At 42.4% G+C, this 24747-nt stretch overlaps 1 protein-coding gene across 3 annotated transcripts in view; it reads left to right on the forward strand.

The window, feature by feature from the left end:
- The window catches only part of SYTL5 (synaptotagmin like 5), a 206392-nt gene that overhangs the window by 175524 nt on the left and 6121 nt on the right, over positions 1 to 24747 (forward strand). For all 3 annotated transcript variants that reach the window (XM_075853948.1, XM_075853946.1, XM_075853947.1), the window contains exons 16-19: positions 14815 to 14976; positions 17476 to 17587; positions 19421 to 19550; positions 23291 to 23499. In XM_075853948.1, the coding sequence (XP_075710063.1) occupies positions 14815 to 14976; positions 17476 to 17587; positions 19421 to 19550; positions 23291 to 23499 (613 nt within the window). The remainder of the gene's footprint in view (positions 1 to 14814; positions 14977 to 17475; positions 17588 to 19420; positions 19551 to 23290; positions 23500 to 24747) is intronic.

The raw sequence follows: 24747 nt of genomic DNA on the forward strand, positions 1-24747 counted from the left end.
ATCTCCGTCCCTGTGCCTACTTCTCCAGGAAGTTCTCACCCACTGAGAGTAACTACGACATTGGCAACCGCGAACTCTTAGCCATTAAATGGGCATTTGAAGAGTGGCGCCATTTCCTGGAGGGGGCTAGGCACCAGGTTACGGTCCTTACCGACCACAAGAATCTGGTCTTCCTAGAATCTGCCCGGAGGCTAAACCTGAGACAAACTCGATGGGTGTTATTTTTTACTAGATTCAACTTTTTGGTCACCTATAGGGCAGGGTCTAAAAATATTAAGGCTGATGCACTGTCGCGTAGCTTCATGGCCAGCCCTCCTTCGGAGGAAGATCCTGCTTGTGTTTTGCCCCAAGGTATAATCATTTCCTCTGTTGATTCTGACTTAGTCTCCGAAATTGCGGCTGATCAAGGTTCAGCTCCCAGGAACCTTCCTGAGAACAAGCTGTTTGTTCCACTGCAATTCCGGCTAAGGGTACTCAGGGAAAATCATGACTCTGCACTATCTGGCCATCCAGGCATCCTGGGTACCAAGCACCTCATTGCCAGAGACTATTGGTGGCCTGGGTTGCTTAAAGACGTTAAGGCCTACGTCGCCGCTTGTGAAATTTGTGCTAGGTCCAAGACTCCCAGGTCCCGACCAACGGGTTTACTATGTTCTTTGCCTATTCCCCAGAGACCTTGGACCCATATCTCCATGGATTTTATCACCGATCTGCCTCCATCTCAAGGCAAGTCGGTGGTATGGGTGGTAGTGGACCGCTTCAGTAAGATGTGCCACTTTGTGCCCTCAAGAAACTACCCAATGCTAAGACGTTGGCTACCTTGTTTATCAAACACATCCTGCGTCTCCATGGGGTTCCTGTCAATATTGTTTCTGACAGAGGCGTACAATTTGTTTCATTGTTTTGGAGAGCCTTCTGTAAAAAGTTGGAGATTGATCTGTCCTTCTCCTCGGCCTTCCATCCTGAAATTAAAGGCCAAACTGAGAGGACTAATCAGTCTCTACAACAATATTTAAGGTGTTTTATCTCTGACTGTCAATATGATTGGGTCTCCTTCATTTCCCTCGCTGAATTTTCCCTTAATAACCGGGTCAGTAACTCGTCAGGGGTCTCCCCCTTTTTCTGTAATTTTGGGTTCAATCCACGGTTCTCCTCCGTTTCACCTGGTAGTTCCAACAATCCTGAGGTAGATGTCGTTCATCGGGAACTGTGCACAGTCTGGGCCCAGGTTCAGAAGAACCTAGAGGTGTCCCAGAGCATATAAAAGACCCAGGCAGATAGAAGACGTTCTGCTAACCCTTTGTTTGCGGTCGGGGATCTGGTGTGGCTGTCTTCAAGAAATTTGCGCCGTAAAGTCCCGTCCAAAAAATTTGCTCCCAGGTATATAGGGCCGTACAAGGTCATTGAAGTCCTTAACCCTGTCTCCTTCCGACTGGAGTTACCCCCGTCTTTTCGAATACACGACGTGTTTCATGCCTCCCTCCTGAAACGCTGCTCCCCGTCCTTGGCTCCCTCTAGGAAACCTCCGGTATCTGTTCTCCCCCCTGAAGGGGTAGAATTTGAGGTGGCCAAGATTGTGGACAGAAGGATGGTCCAAGGCTCTCTCCAGTACCTGGTCCATTGGAGAAGATACGGGCCTGAGGAGAGGACTTGGGTACCCGCCTGGGATGTTCACGCTGCAGTATTGCTCAGGAGGTTCCATCTTCGGTTCCCCTATAAGCCAGGTCCACCTAGAAAGGGTCCAGTGGCCCCTCATAAAAGGGGGGGGGGTACTGTAAAGGATCTGCCTGACACAGCTTCTGTGTCGACGCCCGTGGTTACTGACTCTGCACCTGCTCCTAAGTCTGGTCGAGAAACCCCTTCTTCCACCAATCAGTCGGGGAGGCCGAGGAGTGGGAGAGCCTATCACAGCCTGGCCAGACGGAGCTAGCTCCCGCCCTCTGTCTATTTATACCTTCACTTCCTGCTCCTCCTTTGCCTGTGATTCTTTCAGTCTGTTTCCTGGCTCTGCTGCTGCTGCTTACTACTTGTCTTCTGCTTCATATTGACCCTAGCTTGACTGACTATTCTCCTGCTCTGCGTTTTGTACCTCGTCCACTCCTGGTTTGACTCGGCTCATTCACTATTCTCCTGCTCTGCGTTTTGTACCTCGTCCACTCCTGGTTTGACTCGGCTCGTTCACTATTCTTTTTGCTCACGGGGTTGCCATGGGCAACAGCCCCATTTCCCTTAGCTTCTGTGTACCCTTGTCTGTTTGTCTGTCGTGCACTTAGTGAGCGTAGGGACCGTCGCCCAGTTGTACGCCGTCGCTTAGGACGGGCCATTGCAAGTAGGCAGGGACTGAGTGGCGGGTAGATTAGGGCTCACCTGTCTGTCTCCCTACCCCGCCATTACAAACAGATGTAAAAACATTCCTGGGAATATCTACCTATTAGTTTTTTATTTTGTACCTATATGCAATACGGTAATCTTCTTGGTATTCTCCACATATTTTGTTGGGTTCAGAGATCTGTGGATACCCTAAATCAAACACTGTATTTGTGTCCTCTTTTCGTTTTTCGGCAGGTAGGAAAGGGAAAATAGCCCAGAAAAAAGCAGGTTACAGTTAAATAGTCAAAATTGTATTCCTAAAACATCTTAGGACCAAAATTCCTAAAAAAAAGAATTATTTTTATTTTTTTTACAATGGGAGTCAGTGATGTGCATATGCAGCTGTATGGCATAGAGTTGCATACTTCGGGGAAAGAAATTTGGTGTATATGTCTGGAGTATTTCCTGGTGTACAATCTGAATGTAAACAATTTCTGGACAGAGCCTGAGGGTATGTTCACACGCAGTAGTTTCAGACGTAATTCGGGCGTTGTACGCCTCGAATTACGCCTGAAAAAACGCCCCTAATACGCCTACAAACATCTGCCCATTGCGATGTTCTGTTCCCACGAGCCTTTATTTTACGCGTCGCTGTCAAAATACGGCGCGTAAAATGACAGCTCATTAAAAGAAGTGCAGGACACTTCTTGGGACGTTTTTGGAGGCATTTTTCATTGACTCCATTGAAAAACAGCTCCAAAAACAGAGGGAAAAATGCGAGTTGTTAAAAAAAAGTCTCAAAATCAGGAGCTGTTTTCACCTGAAAACAGCTCCATATTTTCAGCCATTTAAGCGTGTGAACTTACCCTAACGGTGCTTAGGCCCAGGGTTTCAAAGTAAGCAGTAACATTAATGGCTAATTGTTTAATCCCTACTGTGAACTGTCCTAATGGCCCTTGGTTCACTAAAGATATACCAGCTTCCTCCCAAACCCCAAGGCAATTGGTGATTGCTGTGGATCATAACATTCAGTTATAGACTGAGGCCTCATGCACACAACTGTAGTTTTTATCCGCAATTGCGGATCCGTAATTCCGGATAAAATGCTGACACATTAATTTCTATCGGCCACGGATACCTTCCCGTATACCCGGGACACCTTCCTGGGTGTGTGTCCGGGCCGTAGAAATGAGCCGCAAAAAATAGGACATGTCCTATTTTTCGCTTTTATTAACCGTGCTCCAATACTTATTACTGTGAGCACGGTCCGCAAATGCGGATGACACTCCGCGGCCCGTCCGTGCAGATACTGCACGGTCATGTGCATTAGGCCTAAATTAGTGCTGAATTATTTACAGATATTTAGTTAATTTCATTTATGGTGATGTGTCTGGAGGAACAATAGTCGTAGTGGTATGGAGGCGGCACATATATATGGCATGGAGGGATAAAATGTGTATTTCGATTTGAGCGACTCAGTATGCTAGGTGTGAATGATTAAACACTCCCTAACTGAACAATGCGGAAACATTCCTGGAGGCACGACAATAAAAAAAATTATATTCAGTATATTGCAGGCTTTAGGATGGATTGAGCTGCATAGCTATTCAGGTTGAAAGGGTTTTGAATTTATGGGTTATTTATTGCATAGTTCTGTTTTTACTATTACGCACTATCAGTATGATATATGAATGGTGGTCTGGAATGCAAACAGCAAGATATTTTGTTTATTCCTAACAATTTTATACTATTTAGATATTGCTTTTGAGTACATTATAATACTGTAAGGGTAGGTTCACATGCGGCAGATTTGTGGCAGAAATTTCTGCGACTTAAAATCAGTTTAGAAAATATGAATGAGGTTGTTTCTGCAGCAGGTGCATAGATTTCTGAAAGCCTCATCCAGATCAATGGAACTGATTCTTCCTGCAGTCCGGCCTCCTGGGATGACGTTGCATCCCATGTGACTGCTGCAGCCAATCACAGGCTGAAGCGTCACATGGCCTGCCACGCAATCCTGGGGGGCCGGTGCGGACGTCAGACGAGGGACCGGGTAAATATGAATGACTTTCTCCCACAGTTTACAAACATCCAAACGGAGTATCATAAAGATGGCGGCTGCGCGAAAAGCACGCAGCCGCGCATCCATATGAGCAGGGCACATGGAGCTGTCAAGTGCCTATTGTGCACGCAAAACGCAGCAGTTTTTGCGTGCGCAAAAACGGCACGTTCGTCTGAATCAGCCCTAAAGGGCGTTACACATCATATCAAGTGATTCTCAAGCCAATGAAAATTATTATTTTAAAACTTATTCTCTTCACTTAATACTCAATGGAAATTGAAATGATGCAATTGTTTGCCAGATTAAGGGCTTATCCACACAAGATTGCTGCGTTTTTTCCGTCCGGAATTGCCGACCGAAAAAACAGCAGAATACAGTAGCAGCAAAGTGGTTGAGATTGAACAAATCTCATCCACACACTGCGTAAATACTGAGCGGAAAAAATGCTCGGAAATGTACCTGCAGTGCAGAATTTTATCCCGCAGCATGTCAATTGTATTTGTGTAAACGCTGCTTATTTGTTGCGGGTTTTCCCCATTGAACTCAATGGAGAGGTAAAACCCTCAAACAAGTAGCAGTTGTTGGTTTTTTTTGTGGCGGGGGCGCAGCAATTCCGCCGCAAAAAAAACGCAACTCTGAAAAAAAACCAACAACTATAGTTACCTAGAAGCCTGTGTTTCTTCCTCCAGGCTGGCCTCTTGGGATAATGTTTCATCCCATGTGACCGCTGCAACCTGTGATTGACTGCAGCGGTCACATGGGATGAAACGTCATCCCAGGAGGCCGGCCTGCATGCATCCAGTTATTGCAGCAGGTTTCCGCAGCAGACATTCCGGGCGCAAAAATTGCACCACCGTTTGGTGCGGTTTTTCACCCGGAATTCGCTGCGCTGCACAGGGCGGATACGTGCGTTTTTTAAGCCACTCGCTATTTTCGCCGCGTTTTTTGCTGCATTTTTTACGGCCATTTTTGGAACTGTTTTCAATAGAGTCTATGAAAGAGGTGACCTACACTTCTTTATCGCGGCCGTTTTTTTTACGTCGGAACAGAACGCCGTTTTTCCCATTGAAATCAATGGGAAGATGTTAGGAGGCGTTCTGCTTCCGATTTTGCGGACGTTTTTCCGGCGTTTACGGCCCGAAAAACGGCCGAAAATAGGCCGTGTGAACATACCCTGACAATGAATTAGTTTTGTAATTCACCTTATTTTACAAAAATTTTCCAGTTGCAAGATATTCCCTTTACTTCATTAAAATATCGCCCCCTGGTGTTTAATCTGTAAAGTAATGTGCACATCCTCCTACTGAAATGGATGAGGGAGGACGCACATGTTCAGTTCAACTCTCCAACTGCCACTAGCCAATAGAAAAAAACTTCTCTGCTTGTCATTAAAAAAGTAAAGAATCTATTATATAACCGAGAAGGACGTGATGTCCGAAGCTCACATAGAGCTCCGCCCACATAGAGCTCCGCCCACATAGAGCTCCGCTCACAGCCCAACCGCCAGTTAGCTCCGCTCACAGCCAGAAGACTTTGGTAGGAGATGTGAGTGATTAGTGGCGTAGCTATAATTCCCCCCTCTCCCATACACAGTATAATGCCCCCATCTCCCTCCCATACACAGTATAATCCCCCCATATGTATGAACCTAATAGAAAAATAATAAAATACATACTTACCTATCCCCGTTCCCCCGCCGGGTGGAGGATCCTTCTCTTCCGGTCTGTGGGATGTGAGTGACTCGGTACAGACAGGCGCGATGATGTCCCTACATCGCGCCTGCCTTCGCCGGGCTGCACACTGAGCACAGTGCAGAGGAGGCAAAGGATCCTCCACCGATCATGGGAACAGGGATAGGTAAGTATGTATGTTATTACTTTTCTATTTGGTCCGTACATATGGGGGCATTATACTGTGTATGGGAGGGAGGCATTATACTGTGTATGGAAGGGAGGGGGTCATTATACTGTGTATAAGAGGGAGGGGGTCATTATACTGTGTATGGGAGGGAGGGGGGCATTATACTGTGTATGGGAGGGAGGGGGCATTATACTGTGTATGGGAGGGAGGGGAGCATTATACTGTGTATGGGAGGGGGGCATTATACTGTGTATGGGAGGGAGGGGGGGCATTATACTGTGTATGGGAGGGAGGGGGGGCATTATATTGTGTATGGGAGGGGGGCATTATATTGTGTATGGGAGGGAGGGGGGCATTATACTGTGGGGGCAGCTATGGGGGCATTATGCTGTGTGGGGGCAGCTATGGGGAGCATTATGCTGTGTGGGGGCAGCTATGGGGGACATTATACTGTGTGGGGGAAGCTATGGGGGCATTATACTGTGCGGGGGAAGCTATGGGGGTATTAAGCCGTGTGGGGGCAGCTATGGGGGGAATTATTCTGTGGGGGCATCTATGGGGGGCATTATACTGTGTGGGGCAGCTATGAGGGGCATTATACTGTGGGGGCAGCTATGAGGAGCATTGTACTGTGGGAGGAGCTGATATGGGGGATATTATACTGTGGGGGCAGCTATGGGGGGCATTATACTGTGTGGGGGCAGCTATGGGGAGCATTTATATATATTAACAGACCACTGCATTCCTTTTGCTAGCAAACCCGTGTAACGGGTTTTCTATACTAGTAACCTTTTATTCAGAAACACCGCTTCTAGTGTGAATGAAGACTCACACAATCAGAAATACATAGGAGAGCCGGCAGTTTTCTTAGATGAGGAGAGATCCTGCATACAGCACTGCTTACATACTGCATGAAGCTCTATTGCTTATGCTTATCCTCCTACTGTGTGTAACCTGCAGGCTCTCCCTCTTCTTCAGTTATATAGGGCTGTGCTCTACCTCTAAAAACAGATATTATGGGAGGTATTTGTAAAGCTTCTCGAAGGGTATGTGCACACACACTAATTACGTCCGTAATTGACGGACGTATTTCGGCCGCAAGTACCGGACCGAACACAGTGCAGGGAGCCGGGCTCCTAGTATCATACTTATGTACGATGCTAGGAGTCCCTGCCTCGCTGCAGGACAATTGTCCCGTACTGAAAACATGATTACAGTACGGGACAATTGTCCTGCAGCGAGGCAGGGACTCCTAGCATCGTACATAAGTATGATGCTAGGAGCCCGGCTCCCTGCACTGTGTTCGGTCCGGTACTTGCGGCCGAAATACGTCCGTCAAATACGGACGTAATTAGTGTGTGTGCACATACCCTTAGAGAGGAGGCAGAGGCAGTGAAGCAGAAAGATCTGCCTATATAAGCTATGACAGGAAGGGGGAGGAGCTGGAGCAGAAAGAACACACCCCTGAGCTGCCAGGCTGAACACTATCTAGCAGAGCAATGGGATCAATGAATGGGGAGATCTCTGGATCCATGTAAGATACAAGGCAGGTTCTAGCTTTGTTAGAAAGAGATTACCACTATATTAGTCAGATTTTTATCTTTCTTCATTAATTCTGGGACAACCACTTTACCAGTTGCTCCTTCTTCTTGATGACATTACAATTGTCACATTCTTCATTCTGGCCACTTCCAGAGATCAGCGTTTTTTTTTTACCACTGTGGGACTTAAAGAGAAAATCCAGGCAAAAATGATATGCTGACGTGAAATAATGACACAACAGAAAATCGCATTGATGAAGTTGGTAACCAAAACGCATTTCCAGAACAAATAGGCTCTTGTGTACTGTAGAGTGACTGAAATCCTTATGCCTCATGCACACGGCCGTGCCTGTAATAACAGCCGCAGCCCGAATTTTCGGCTTGTTCTCCCATACAAAGTATGGGAGCACGGCCCGTAAAACGCAAAAGATAGAACATGTTCTATCTTTTGCGGCACAGTTCTACGGCACGGACACTTATCCGTAGCGATACGGAAAGGTGTCCGCGGGCAATAGAACTGAATGGGTCCGTAATTGCGGACCGTATTACGGTCCACAATTACGGAGATTTTTTGCAGTCATGTGCATGGGGCCTTAGGCACGAACTAGAAATCACTGGCACAACATTCTAGGCGAAGCCTCATTTACTTGGATGGACTTTTATTTAGAATACTGTGAGATTTCTTGTGATGAATAGATTTAATTGCCCCAAAACTGGTGGAGGACTCCACCATTGTAATCTTCTAACATGTTTAAATGACATGCCAGAAGATCACTTTTCCAGATAAAAAATAGCACTCTCTCTTTTTGGATGTTAGACTACTGCCTAAAAAAATAATATGAAGTACATTAATTCTCCCAATCATGAATGTCGGGATTTGACTCTAGAAAGGGACGCACTAATAAAACATAGAAAATAAGAAAATGCTTTTTTAATTAATTTCAATGTCTATGAAGTGCAGTACACTTTGGTATTTACTACTGTGTAAGGGAGGTAGCTGATGTTTAATGACTGTGAAACCTCAGTTCATTTTCATTAAAGTTTGGAAACACAAATAGCAAATGTGTCTCCGAGGAGCCGAGTCATTACGATATAACAGACAACATTGATTTTTTACAAGTCATCCAAATAAATATAGCTTAACTACAAGTAATGGATGTTAAACTTTTCAAGCACAGATTTAAGAGAAGCCTCTTGATACCAGAAGATTGCAGTTCTAACGCATTTGGATTTCATGTTTAGTACAGCATTGGCTATATGGGTTTGAATCCAACTTGACATTATTTGCCTATTGTTTATATGATGTCCCCATAGCTATTCTCTGGATTTTCCCCAGATGTAAAAAAAAAATGTAATAGGTGTGACTTGTAATTGTATGAGCTGCCATTTTTCTATTCTGGAAATTGGCGGTGAGGTAGGACAGATAAGACTCTGTAGTAAGACCAGGTAACCACAGCTCCGTAGCTGCCCCATCTTCATCAACACATCGTGTTAACAAATACAGTTCACACTGAATACAAAATGAAAATTAATGCATGGATCCATTTCAGTTATAAATGGTAAATTTGTGAAAGGCTCATTTATTAAACAAAGGGCAGCAAATAATAGTAGAACTGCTAAATAAACTATTACCTATTTAACAGTTTGAATTTGCAACAACTATATTCCAATATAATCTTTTTAATTCCTCAAGACTAAGGCCCCATGCATACGTCCGTGCCCGTAATCACGGGCCGCGATTGCGGGCACGGACGGCCGCAGACAGCCGCCCACATTTTTGGCTCGTAAAAAGCAAAAGATAGGACATGTCCTATATTTTGCGGTACACTTCTTTGCCTCGGACGCCTTACCAGAAATAAACAGAAGTGAATGGTTCCGTAATTGTGGACCGTAATTGCGGTCCGCAATTATGGACGATTTTTACGGTCATGTGCATGGGGCCCTTACACGTGCTCAATGTGCAGTAACCATGTGCAATCTTATTTGTAAGATCAGCTTTTTGTGCTACTGACTTCACAAATCTCCAGTGTCTGAAAAAGCAAGTAGCTGTTAAATAACTCTATCAAGTCTCCCTGGCAGTCAATCACATTCAGAGAACACTCGCTCCGATCCCTCTCAATGAGACATAGGGCCCTTGAAAACCTTACAATTATCGGGAAAACGAGCGTTGACAATACGCTCGTTCCCGATCATTATCCTGTGTAAACAGGACAACGATCAGCCGATCAACGAGCAAACGCTTGTACATCGGCTGTTGTATCGGTTACGCAGCCTAAACTATTATCGTTGTCAGCAGCAAATCTCCCTGTAAACAGGGAGATGCGCTGCCGACATGATAGAAATGTATGAGGACGAGTGATCGGAGTAAAGATCGCCCATCCCCATACATTACTGATAATACAGATGTAGCCGTCTTTATCTTGACTTTTAACGCATTAAATACACAGTGGCAAGATCCTTTATCTTGACTTTTCAATGACTTTTCATTGGCTTTCGTTCTGTGATATCACGCTGCAGCAAGTTATCAGTCAAGATAAAGATGGCTACATCCGTAGCTCTTTGTGACAGGAAAAAACGAGTGCCGATCAACAATCTATCTCGTTGATCGGCGCCCGTTTACACGGCCCTCATGAGGCCATCTAATAGAACTAATACTTGATTGAATTCCTACCTGTGGAGTGTAAAACATGATCTGGTATCAGTGAAATACATTTTTATCTGTCCTTTTTTTCCCCATTTGTTCATCTGGGATGTGTCAGACCAGAGGCTGTTTTTTTATTATTTTATATACCATAAGGTTACAAGGTTTCTTTTTTCTTTTATTCTTTTTTTTTTTTTATCAACTCAATTTAAAAAATAAAATAAAAGGGTAGGTGCTAAACATTTCTATGATGTCTGGGTGACTTTTTGACAAAATCATAGCTCCATTTCTTTTACAAATGAGTGCTTTAGCCTAGCTACAAGTGCAAACCTACAAAGGTCAAGACTCAGGAGCGTGACTGACTGACGTAGAAAGGAAAGAATGTAGTACACCATTACAGTACAATAAGAGTTATTTTCACGCAGGGGTTACAATAACGCCTCTACAGGCATCAGTGATGCCTGTAAAGGCTCCTGAACACTTTGAAATCAGTCTCATGCATATCATTATGCATGAGACTGAATTCACTTTGAGCTGGAGAATGTCACTGGCGACACAGTATGAGAGGTAATATAAGTGCATATGGAGAGGTTCTCAGACAGTCTCGTATTGTGCAGCCAGCACAAGGAGCAAAATGGTGTCTCAGCGGTCAGTGGCGGATTAAGTAGACCATGGGCCCTGGGCTGTTACCCAAACTTGGGCCCCCCTTCCAAACCGCCGCCCTGCCGCGCCGTAACTATTTTTGACACTACTTTTTTGGGCAAGCATTAACAGTGTTACGATTTCCCTTGTCACAGGGCTGTGTCCCTACATACTGAGAGTATCACACTGTTCAGGGACACAACCTCCTGACAAGGGGAATTGTCTATAGTCCTGGACTGCAGAAATACTTTTTGTGAAATACAAGGATTTCCTATAATAAACATGTCAGGAGAGGTGACAGATTCTCTATAAATCTAGTGACTCACAGGTGACGACGTCTCAGATTCTAGTAGTTTTTTTCCTCTTTTCTTCTCCATCCGGTCCAGAGCTCATGACGACTTCTCCCGGCCATGACTCATTTCTGCAGAATTTGCCACTCAGACGTCTCCTCACTTTTCCAACATTTCCACACCTATAAACGAAAATAAAGTTATCATGGTGCCACATACTGTGCCCCTAAATATAATAGCACCAAACACTGCGTGCCTGAATATAATAATACCACACACTGTAAAACACCACATACACACAGCCCCCTGTACATAGTGCCACACACAGCCCCCTGTACATAGTGCCACACACAGCCCCCTGTACATAGTGCCACACACAGCCCCTGTAGATATTACACACCCCCATAGATATCGCTATACACAGCCCCCTCTATATATCACACATCCTCCCCGTAGAGAGCGTTACACACAGCCCCATATAGATAGTGCCATACAGCCCCCCGTAGAGAGCGCCACACAGCCCTCCCCCCTTGTAAATAGCACCAAAAAGCCCCCCCTATAAAGAGCGCCACACACATACCACTGTGGATAGCACTACACAGCCCCCCCTTGTATACAGTGCCACACAGCGCTCCCCCTTGTATATAGTGCCACACAGCGCTCCCCTTGTATATAGTGCCACACAGCGCTCCCCCTTGTATATAGTGGCACACAGCGCTCCCCCTTGTATATAGTGCCACACAGCGCTCCCCCTTGTATATAGTGCCACACAGCGCTCCCCCTTGTATATAGTGGCACACAGCGCTCCCCCTTGTATATAGTGGCACACAGCGCTCCCCCTTGTATATAGTGCCACAAGGTTATGTACACATTTAAAAACTTTATATCATAATTATATATATATATATATATATATATATATATATATATATATATATATATATATATATATATATATATTACCCAATTACCCTAATATAGACATGCAATATATTACAATTTACGGTAAACAATGACGATTACAAATAAAAGGTCTATTTTAGGGTAAAACTATGTTATTACCAAAAAAAATAGCTGAAACGTAAAAAAGCTTATTTGTTTACTATTATTTTCAAACTTTATGAATAAAAATTGTAAAATAGCAAAAAAGGTGTGTATAAAAACGATAAAAAACGAAACCTGCATTGTCTACGGAAAAAACGTCGCAAAAATGACGTCGTTTTTATTTATTTTTTATAAAAATGTGTGTTTGGTGCAACTTTGTAATTACGTTTTATTAAAAAATATTTTTACTTTTTGAGATACAGCTGCTTTGTATCCTGTATCCGTCAGGTCAGCAGGACTGACAGGATCAGTGACACGCAGGATCCACCTCAAATCTATCACATCTAAGATTATAATTTAGCGCAGGGCCCGTTTCACTGATCCCGTCAGTCCTGCTGAGCTGACGGATACAGGATACAAAGCAGCTGTATCTCAAAAAGTGAAAATATTTTTTAATAAAACGTAATTACAAAGTTGCACCAAACACACATTTTTATAAAAAATAAATAAAAACGACGTGATTTTTGCGACGTTTTTTCCGTAGACAATGCAGGTTTCTTTTTTTTTATCGTTTTTATACACACCTTTTTTGCTATTTTACAATTTTTATTCATAAAGTTTGAAAATAATAGTAAAAAAATAAGCTTTTTTACGTTTCAGCTATTTTTTTGGGTAATAACATAGTTTTACCCTAAAATAGACCTTTTATTTGTAATCGTCATTGTTTACCGTAAATTTTAATATATTACATGTCTATATTAGGGTAATTGGGTCAGCGCTAGCGTTACAACAATGATTGGCGGGGGGGGGGGGGGGGACGGTTTTTATTGGGGTGGGTATTTTATGTGTATTTATTATTTCATTTTTTTTTGCACTTTACTTTCCTATTTTTTTATTACTATGGTCTGTTCCTCAAAGGTCAAAAAAGACCTTTGGGGAACTTTATATATTTTTTTTCTTTCTTTTACACCATGTTTTTTCACTGTAACTGGAGCTGCACAGCAGCCCCAGTTACAGGGGAAATCAGCCCTCTCATAGTGACGATTGTCACTAATAGGGCTGTGCTGGGTCTAGTTAGACCCAGCAGCAGTCTGTCACTAACGGCACCCGGCGATCATGTGACCAGTCACATGATCACCGGGAGGAATAGAGACAGCGCCACTGCTGCTGTCTCTATTCCTATACACAGCGTTCATTGAACGCTGTGTAAGAAGACATTGGAGAAGACAGAAGCAGCGAAAGCTGCTTCTGTCTTCTCCTCAGGGTCCCCGGCAGTCACTGACAGCCGGAGACCCGACATTCAGCTGCCCGATCGCGCGGGCAGCAAGTTAAAACCCGAGCCGTAGAAAGTCTATGGCTCGGGTTTTAAGGACCCGTCCCTGACCGCTGGCCGTAAAAATACAGCCAGCGGTCGGGAACCAGTTGGGCAGGAGGATAAGCCTGCTGTACTGACCTCAGCGTCGGTGACCGACCGCCCGGCTCTTGTCTTGCAGATTCGGAGTAACAGAACAGCCGTCCGTCGCTGTTCTGTTACTCAATGGCGGCGGCCCGCACTTGTCAGGGAGGCGTGTCCTACCCCTTTCCCGGCCAATTCCCTGCTCCTCCCCTCCTCATCTTCGTTAGTTAGCAAGATGATGTGCGATATGATAATCCGCCACTGTCAGCGGTAGTGGATCATCGCTTCTTCTGCCCCAACCTGCCAATGAGTACTGAATACCCATGGGTAAGGGGAGGGTGATTACAATGGCCCCTGACAGGGCAGAAAGGGAAGCTTGTAAGGTACTGGGGAGCCCAGCATTGTAATGGGGCACTGGGAGTGGGGGTCAATAAGGTGTGGATGTCCTCAGTCTGTGGTCCCTGAGATACTTTCTAGTATGATAGAATTGTAACTGTGTGTGGCCCCTGATGTTCTCCTAGAATGACAGGATATAGTATGCTATAATAACAGTTGTGGCCCCTATGATGTAGATATACACAGACTGTGGCCCCTGAGTTGTCATCTAGCATGATAGGTACTGTGGCCCCTGAGGTGTACTCTATATGTCAGGAAATGTAATGTGAGAGAGAGAAATATCGCACTAAATGTATTTCAGCCTATTTGCTATAAAATTGCGTTGCCGTAAATTATATACTCCTCTTTGGCTAAAAATACTCCTTAAAAATGCTAAGAGAAGTATTTTACTGCTGAAAAATATCTAGTGCGATCTCTTTGCATGGTTGAGTTTTGACTTACCTTAAAACAATGGTAATATTTTATTCTAGACAGCAGTCTATCAGGATTTTTGGAGCTTCCAGCGATGCATGAAAGTAATTTTGCTGTAGTTTTATTATGTTATACTGCTCTGGAACTGGATATGTATTTGTGTAATCTTTACTGCTTCCCACATCTATGTGCACATTTTTTCTTTTTTTTTTTTCTTTCAGTATGTCATCAGTCACACACAATTAGAAACTAGAACTTTACAATTGTCTGTCTGGCATAATGACCGATTTGGACGTAACAGCTTCTTGGGAGAAGTAAATATTCCACTTGATACATGGAATTTTGAAAATCAAGAAGATGAATGTTTTACTCTACAACCCAAGGTGAGTGCCGTGTTTTGTTACATAAATGGAATATAATTTGGCAGTTCAACTGTAAATGTCAACAATTGAGAAGCAATGAAAGCTACCTCACACCGATACCTCCTTAGGCCTCATCCACGCGGCCATTTTCTGGCTCCATTTTGTACGAAGCATAACAGGGCTTCCATAGAGATGCAAGAGGCCTCTATAGTACCTCCATATGCCTCTGATTTTATATGAAGACATACAAAGATTTGTTCTGTCATATTCCGTAAAAAATCTGACAGAAAAAAACCATACATCTTCCATCACATGCCCTATGGAATTGCATGACGTTTCATTGCCTGGCAGAGGCTTTGGTATAACTTGTTCCTGATCCATGGCTGAAAAATTAGAATAAAACCTTTGAATGCTTGATACCTATTATATATTTGTAAAATATTAATATAAGGCCGGATTCACACGAGCAAGTTCGGTCCGTGATATACGGTCCATATGTCGGCCGCATTTCCCGGACCGAACACACTGCAGGGAGCCGGGCTCCTAGCTTCATAGTTATCTATGACGCTAGGTGTCACTGTCTCACTGCGGGAAAATTGTTCCGTACTGTAATCATGTTTTCAGTACGGGACAGTTGTTCCGCGGAGAGACATGGACTCCTAGCGTCATAGATAACTTTGATGCTAGGAGCCCGGGTTCCTGCAGTGTGCTCGGTCCGGGAAATACGGCGGACATACGGACCATATATCACGGACCAAACATGCTCGTGTGAATCCGGCCCAACATATCTTTGTTGATTATTAGATTGGTTGGTAAATTAAGGTTCATCAATTTGGTTGTTCTCTTGTCTGTAGAAGCTACAAACCCCACATTGTAATTCATTTATCACAAAGAAGAAACATCTGCTTCAACTTGGTCAGTATTAGATCTCATGCACACTGACATAGAATCTAGATGACTCCATTAGTACAGCCCATATGCACCACCATATACTGTTCATTGTAGACATTCATTGTTGGGGAGAACACCTTCGTACTTATAGAGTCCAAGGGAGCATGCTTGTGCCTCCGAATGAAATCGGGGGCATACAGAGGTACAGTGGGAGTCAACTCTATGTCAACCTTATTACGGCTCCTTATAAACTGTCGTGTGCATGAACTCTTAAGGGTTGGGGCTACAAGGAGCTACAGCTGTAGTCTGCACAGGTGCACTGTTACGTGTAACACAAAGTGTAGTGTAACTTACTAGTTTGTAAGAATGAGTCCCTTTCGAATACATCTAATGGCAGTGTTTGTGCCTGTGTTGCGCTGACCTGCAGCTCTACGTATCGAGGTAATATTTAGACGACTTAAATTAGCAATTTTACTTCAAATGGCTACACTAACACTCCGATATCTTGAGACCACAGCATTCGATTTATCGCAAAACAGAAACGACGCTCTTCCTTCTATCTCAATGTATATTATATTGAATAGACACATTATTCCATGTTAGGTAATATACAGTGCCCAGCATCCTATAGCCTAATCCCACACAAAGTAATCTGTTATTGATCCTTTATTACCCGCTGCAGAACTGACTGTAGCTTTTTCTAGATATTAAAAATAGAACTCTTTAGATAAAGTTGGCAGGCATGCTACCACCTATTCCCGTGTTTAAATTATAGTGCAGTCAATCTGTAGAATGTTTGCCAGTCTATGATAAACTATAGGAGATAGATTAAATGAGCCATGAAATGCTTGCGGAAATCTCTTGACAGTTATCGCCAGATGGACGCACATATTTTCGCAGTAATTCACTTCTTGCCTTATATAAATATTTTGCAATTAAGTCTTATTTCTCATGGGTGCTTTTGAACCACATTATTTTTCAAAATCATAATGTGTTCCTTGACATAATATTTGCCAGCTATAAGCTATAGATAACTGCATTTCTGTTTTGGAATAAAACAATGGGGATAAATAATGGGGAAGTGCATATACTTAGATATTGGGTCTTCAAAATGGATGGTTGGTGAGAGGGTTGTGGGAAATAAAGTATCACAGTCATAACTCTCCTGCAGGAGACAAGTGCAAGTCCTTTACACTTCAAGATTCTTTCATATAATAGGTTACAATTGTAGATTTGAAACCAGTCCTACAATGCAGTAACTGTAATGGTACTAAATGTACTATACCGAAGAAAAGTAAGGGATAGACCAATTTTAACAGGGACTCTAATAGACACCCTTCAAAAATAAGTTAGAAGAAGTAGAGCAGCACCTCAAATCCCAATACTTTGCAACACCAAAAAAGTATGCTTTCTATGTTAATTGAGTGATTAGCTGAGCAGGACAACATGGCGGCATCCCTGACACCCAATATACAAAATTTATATGCTCAACTTACACAGAGAGCATGCTTTCTTGTGTTGGTGTAGTGGGCCATTTTAAGCAGCGTTCCATCAGGAAACATATCTTAGTACGTTACTTATAGATTTTAGTTAGATGATTTAAAGTATAATTTTTTTTATTTTTTTAAGATGGATTCGACATCGGAAGTTACTCTGCAATATAAAGGAGAAATTATAATTGGCTTACACTATATACCTCCAGAAAAAAACTTGACTCTTCCTTTAGAATCAGTATCAACAGGTAAAGTCTTGTATTACTAAAATATTAATTGGGCATATAAGAGGAATCATATTTTCAAGTGTACTATTTCTCCAAACCTTGTTCTTAAAAGAGAAGATATCCAAGAAAGTCTAAGTCTAGGTTCACATGTGCTGATTTCGCTGTGCTAGGGCTTTTTTTTAGTTTTGTTTTTTACATTTTTTTTTAAATAAATCACCCAAAAAAAATGGCATAATTTGGTATAATAAGGTGACTACAAAAAACACTGTCCAAAAGATACTGGACACCCGAACTTTATGTTCATCCATATGTGTTTGCTGTGAGCTAATTATTTGTATTTTGACAAAACATTGGGTGTCCATATGGAGTTGACCCCTCTATATCAGCTTTCACTCTTCTAAGAAGGTTTTCTACTAGTTTTTGGAGTATGGCTGCCACACAAGCGGTAATGAGGTCAGGCACTGATGTTAAGCAATAAGGCTTCATGAGGTGTTTGATGAGGTTGGGATTAGGGACCAGTTAAGCTCTTCAACATCTTGGCAGACCATTTTTATGGATCTTGTTTACTGCAACAGGAAAGGGCCTTTCCTAAACTGTTGCCACAGTTTTGAAAGCATTGCGCAATAGAATGACATTATTTACTGAAGCATTGAAACTGGCCATACACATGAGATACCTTGTTTGACCAGCAGCCATTCCTCCCCACTAATTTTTCCTTCACCGCTAGTTTATTTCAATAGGGGGAGGGGAATAAGTCCGGTGCCAGAGGGCCAGAGACATAATGATCCCAGTTGCACAGGGTGTGACCGCAATTGGGCCCAGAATAGTAGTGGTCCCGTGCACGGCACATTTCATTGAAGTTTACAGAAGGCCAGCTCCCAGCCATTATGCCACAACCAGCAGCAGCCCTTTTTCTTGCATCATGCATGGCATCCGCAACGCTGGAGACTAGAGTCCACTACAGCGCTATGAATACGAATGAGCTGAAGCTCCACTTTTCAATTGAGGGTGGGTGTGTTATGTCACACAATCACTGTCCACTAGGGGACCGGAGGTGTAAGGGGACCTGTGCTGCCGAACATCACAGATGCAAGACAGCCAAGATTCAGTTAGTTCTTAGTGGTGATGGATGGGGTCAGGGCCGATCCTAGCTTTTCAGTTGCCTGAAGTGGAAATTTAAATGGCGCCGCCCCAGATTTTGATTGACATCCCCTTGGCTGCTCTACATCGCTACGAGCCTCCTCCAACTCTTGCAAATGCCCCGTTGCCTTGTTTCCATAGTTGTGGGGGTGAGGGTACACATTCGGTAAACACATGTGTTTCACAAGTGCTTTAACAAATTGATTTCCTTCATCTTCATATAAAGGAAGATGGCAATTCCTCCTTCCTGGAGACAACTATAATTTCCCTTGAGCTTGTGAAATAAAAGATAAACTGAACAGAGTAGCATCCTAGTAGATGTGGAGCATTATTTTAGCTAGGTGTGGGAGCCCTGGAAACGTTATGTCTAGGGATAAAAGACTTGTTGCACCACGGCGATGCTATCCAACTTTCCCTTTCTCCCACTTTCCCTTTCTCCCACTTCCTACCGCTGTCCCAGTTTCACTTAATTCCATACTGCCCTCTGCTTTCTTTCCTGTCTATTTTTTTTTTCACCTTCTTCTAAAGTATCGTTAATGTCTTCAAGCTTTTTGTGCAGTCTGTAGATATGAACCCTATATCTTTCTCAATGTAAATGACTAGCTCTTTTTCACAAAAAAAATGTCACTAATACATTACATTGTAATTGTCCTTGTATGGGTACTAATATTACATATTATAACATTGCTGTATCATAAATTTCCAATTTAACAGGAAAGAAAAGTTTCAGGAAGTCAAAGAAAATTCCCATGCCAACAGGTGGAATACTTGAAGTACTTGTTAAGGAAGCCAAAAATCTAACTGCTGTGAAATCAGGGGGAACTTCAGACACGTTTGTGAAAGGGTAAGGCTAAATGTACATATTCTGTTCAGTTCTACACTTTAGTCCAGGGGTCTACAACTTTTGACTCTCCATCTATGAAACTACAACTCCCAACAGAGCATGCTGAAAGTTGTAGTTTCACAGCAGCATGCACACCACTGCTCTAGTCCCTAAGCCTGTTCATACGACGGAATTTCATGCGGAATCTGACGCATTTTGCATGAATTCCATCGGTAACAAGTCTCCCATTAGTGTCAATGGGAATCCACCCCATTGTTCAGATGGGCAGAATTTTCAACAGGCAGAATAACAAAGCGCCTAGCTGAAAAAAAAGAAGCGACACGTCCCCTCTTTTTGTGGTTTCCACAGCGTATACCACCGCAAAACACTGTCCGGTGCCACAAGCAGATTAGATTTATGTAATTGGGATAATCTGTGCGCGGAAAACACGACTTTTAACTGCCAAATCGTGGCAGAAATGCGAGGGTCAGCCTCGGATTTCTGCCACGGAATATGGGCACAATGCACGTTGGAATTTTCCAATGCAAAAATCAGTTGTGTGAACAAGGCCTTAGGTTGCAAAGTTAAGACAGATACTGTTGGTTTTATGAAGATATTCTGCTTAATCTGGTGGAGATGGCTTCGACTGTGACAACCACTTTTCTGTCACAGAAATATGCACGTGGTTCCTCTACTCATCCTGGTAGCCCATAAAAAGTTCATTACTAAGCAGTTGGGGGCAACGGTAAATGTTGAAATCTCTGGTTCATTGTCATGGATTAAGTAAAATTGAGAAACAAAAGATTTAAGAAAAACATTTTTTTTAGTTTATTATTTGCCAGTGCATCTTGGTATGTACTAGTTTATTACCATTATTTCCTAAACTTTATCATGTATTGAAACACAGGGATGCTGTATAGTTAAATATAAGGCTGGGTTCACACGACCTATTTTCAGGCGTAAACGAGGCGTATTATGCCTCGATTTACGCCTGAAAATGCGGCTCAAATACGTCGGCAAACATCTGCCCATTCATTCCTGTAATTTACGCGTCGTCATTTGACAGCTGTCAAACGATGACGCGTAAAAGGACTGCCTCATCAAAGAAGTGCAGGACACTTCTTTGGACATAATTTGAGCCGTTTTTCATTGAATTCAATGAAGAATAGCTCAAATGTTCGGCCGTCAAAGACGCCTCGCATAATGCGAGGAGGAGCTTTTACGTCTGAAACGACGCAGCTGTTTTCTCCTGAAAACAGTCTGTAATTTCAGACGTAAAAGCCAGTTCTCGTGTGCAATTACCCTAAGGTTGACAGCTTCTGGATTTCCTTCGGAGGTTTGAGATTACATGAACCTTGACCTTGACATTTTACAATAAATTATTTGAAAGATATCAGCAGGCCTAACATAACCTAAGTTTACTAATGTATATAAATCTTAAACAATATGGTGACATTATATCCATAAACCATTATATGTACTGTATTACAATTATGTGATTGACCAGCTATTTTTGCTAAAAGTGAATGTCCACCCTAGAATACAATTTTTACTTTTTTTTATCTAAAAATGTCCAGAATCCCAATCTGATTCATTTCTTATTATACCTAAAAATGAAATGTTGCTAAAAGGGGGAAATGCACTTTAAGAGCATGTTCACGCGGCTTATTTTCCGGCATATATCGGAGCCATTTCGAAAACTCCTGCAGACAGCTTTCCATTGATTTAAACGGAAAAAAGCTGTGTACTTCATACGAGGCTTTTTTTTCGCTGCTGTTAAAAAAAATGCACTGTAAAAATATGCCTTGTATATGCCACTTCTTGAGGCATTTTTGAAGCGGATTTTTAACATTTCCAATGGACAATGCCAAAAACCTTTTGAAGAACACTAGACAGATCTTCTTCAAAATGTCTGGAGTTCTCTTAAAATCAGCCTCGTATTTTTCTGCTTCACACATAATCTGTGTGAACATGTCCTACGGGGCCATGAATTTGAGGATACATCTCAGATGACAAGGTTTGATACTGTATATTATTCTCATATTGCAATTTTTGTGTTAACTGAATTGTACAGCATTACACACATACAGTGAAGGAAATAAGTATTTGATCCCTTGCTGATTTTGTAAGTTTGCCCACTGTCAAAGACATGAACAGTCTAGAATTTTTAGGCTAGGTTAATTTTACCAGTGAGAGATAGATTATATTTTTAAAAAAAACCAGAAAATCACATTGTCAAAATTATATATATTTATTTGCATTGTGCACAGAGAAATAAGTATTTGATCCCTTTGGCAAACAAGACTTAATACTTGGTGGCAAAACCCTTGTTGGCAAGCACAGCAGTCAGACGTTTTTTGTAGTTGATGATGAGGTTTGCACACATGTTAGATGGAATTTTGGCCCACTCCTCTTTGCAGATCATCTGTAAATCATTAAGATTTCGAGGCTGTCGCTTGGCAACTCGGATTTTCAGCTCCCTCCATAAATTTTCGATGGGATTAAGGTCTGGAGACTGGCTAGGCCACTCCATGACCTTAATGTGCTTCTTTTTGAGCCACTCCTTTGTTGCCTTGGCTGTATGTTTTGGGTCATTGTCGTCCTGGAAGACCCAGCCACGAGCCATTTTTAATGTCCTGGTGGAGGGAAGGAGGTTGTCACTCAGGATTTGACGGTACATGGCTCCATCCATTCTCCCATTGATGTGGTGAAGTAGTCCTGTGCCCTTAGCAGAGAAACACCCCCAAAACATAATGTTTCCACCTCCATGCTTGACAGTGGGGACGGTGTTCTTTGGGTCATAGGCAGCACTTCTCTTCCTCCAAACACTAAGCAGCTAAATTTTAGTCTCATCTGACCACAGCACCTTCTCCCAATCACTCTCAGAATCATCCAGATGTTCATTTGCAAACTTCAGACGGGCCTGTACATGTGCCTTCTTGAGCAGGGGGACCTTGCGGGCACTGCAGGATTTTAATCCATTACGGCGTAATGTGTTACCAATGGTTTTCTTGGTGACTGTGGTCCCAGCTGCCTTGAGATCATTAACAAGTTCCCCCCGTGTAGTTTTCGGCTGAGCGCTCACCTTCCTCAGGATCAAGGATACCCCACGAGGTGAGATTTTGCATGGAGCCCCAGATCGATGTCGATTGATCGTCATTTTGTATGTCTTCCATTTTCTTACTATTGCACCAACAGTTGTCTCCTTCTCACCCAGCGTCTTACTTATGGTTTTGTAGCCCATTCTAGCCTTGTGCAGGTCTATGATCTTGTCCCTGACATCCTTAGAAAGCTCTTTGGTCTTGCCCATGTTGCAGAGGTTAGAGTCAGACTGATTCATTGAGTCTGTGGACAGGAGTCTTTTATACAGGTGACCATTTAAGACAGCTGTCTTTAATGCAGGCACCAAGTTGATTTGGAGCGTGTAACTGGTCTGGAGGAGGCTGAACTCTTAATGGTTGGTTGGGGATCAAATACTTATTTCTCTGTGCACATTGCAAATAAATATATATAATTTTGACAATGTGATTTTCTTTTTTTTTTTTTATATAATCTATCTCTCACTGGTAAAATTAACCTAGCCTAAAAATTCTAGACTGTTCACGTCTTTGACAGTGGTCAAACTTACAAAATCAGCAAGGGATCAAATACTTATTTCCTTCACTGTAACTATAAGGCAAGTATATGGATGAATCCCTTATTTGCTTCTTGTTTTTTTTGCGTTGTGATAACCTTTTAACAAGCTGAGTTTCTTTCCTCAGATATCTGCTGCCAGATAACAACAAATCCACAAAGCACAAAACTCCCATAATTAAAAAGTCTGTGAACCCTCAGTGGAACCATACCTTCTCCTTCACCAGCCTTCAGCCCAGTGATCTTCAAAATGTCTGCCTAGAGCTTACAGTGTGGGATAAGGAATCCTTATCTAGCAACATATTTTTGGGTGGAATCTGCTTAGGCTGTGGCAGCGGTAAGTACTAACTCACTAGCTCTCAGATCTTTTTGCATTTTACACTATAGAAAATAACTCCCAAAATCTGAATATAACATAAGTACGGACACATATAAATCATAATACCTATACAGATATTGGAGCCCATCGGTCACCATCACGTTCCTGTAAAACATTTACCTCAATGAACTCCCTATAGAAATCAAATGCCTCTTTCCTCTTCTAGTAGTACAGACGTAACAGTTTGCAAAACTTTTTGTTGGCCAACTTCTAGTACTGAATAAAAACAGGAATCCATGTCTCTCTGTGCATAACTATGACCATTTGCTATAATCACTTGTTTTTCTATTTACACATGACCAATCCAATCTCTTGGTTTATATGAATTTGTCTTATGTATTCTATGATATATTATTCATCACGTTATTCTTGATGTTTGTTAAGTCCATTTAGTCAATGGTCCTGTTTTGTATGTATTATTTTTGTCGAGAATATATATTAAACGATATGTCTGCTGGAAATGTTGATGTAGCCTATGTTTTCATGTCAATGAAATCCCTCTTGATCAATTGTTTATTTATTTATTTAACATATTAGTACTGTATGGTACATATGCAGTTAAACTTGTGAATTTTGTCAGTAGCATGATGGTCAAAAGCCGAGCAGTATCATGGGTCACTCATAGTTCTTAGGGCATACAAGTGGCCAAGTTCAATTTTATTAAAATGACTTATATGTGACTTCATTTAAAGCACGGTACCCACTAATGGGCACGCCAGCCTGCACAAGATATGTTCTCTTTTATCAATCTCTGTAAAGCTAATTTAATGGATACTTAACTTGTGCTGTAAAGTTAGTTTCTATTAGTCTGTGCAGACTCATGCTACAGTAATTCTTGAAATAAGCAATGTGCTTTACATAAAAATAACAAACAAACGTAATTTAAGTAGTGTGGTAGCTATAGGGGTGCAAAAGTAGCATACGCACCCAGGCCCTAGGGCCTAAAGACACATCTGCCACATAAGAAGAAACTAGCATTATCAATGGCACATGGTAGGTGGGGGCCCTGTTTCAGGTTTTGCATTGGGCCCCCAGAGTTTCAAGCCATGCCTCTGATTTAAATGTCTAATATCTTTTCTTATACGTCTATATATTTTGTCAACATTAAGTATTAGCAACAATTGATCTAATCAAACTGTCCATTCCATTAGATATGCAGTCATGCAGGCTGACTTCAGTAATGCATCTGGGTTTAAAGAGGCTCTG

Source organism: Rhinoderma darwinii, chromosome 2 (assembly GCF_050947455.1).
Source record: "Rhinoderma darwinii isolate aRhiDar2 chromosome 2, aRhiDar2.hap1, whole genome shotgun sequence".
In the NCBI taxonomy this organism is placed as follows: Eukaryota; Metazoa; Chordata; class Amphibia; order Anura; family Rhinodermatidae; genus Rhinoderma; species Rhinoderma darwinii.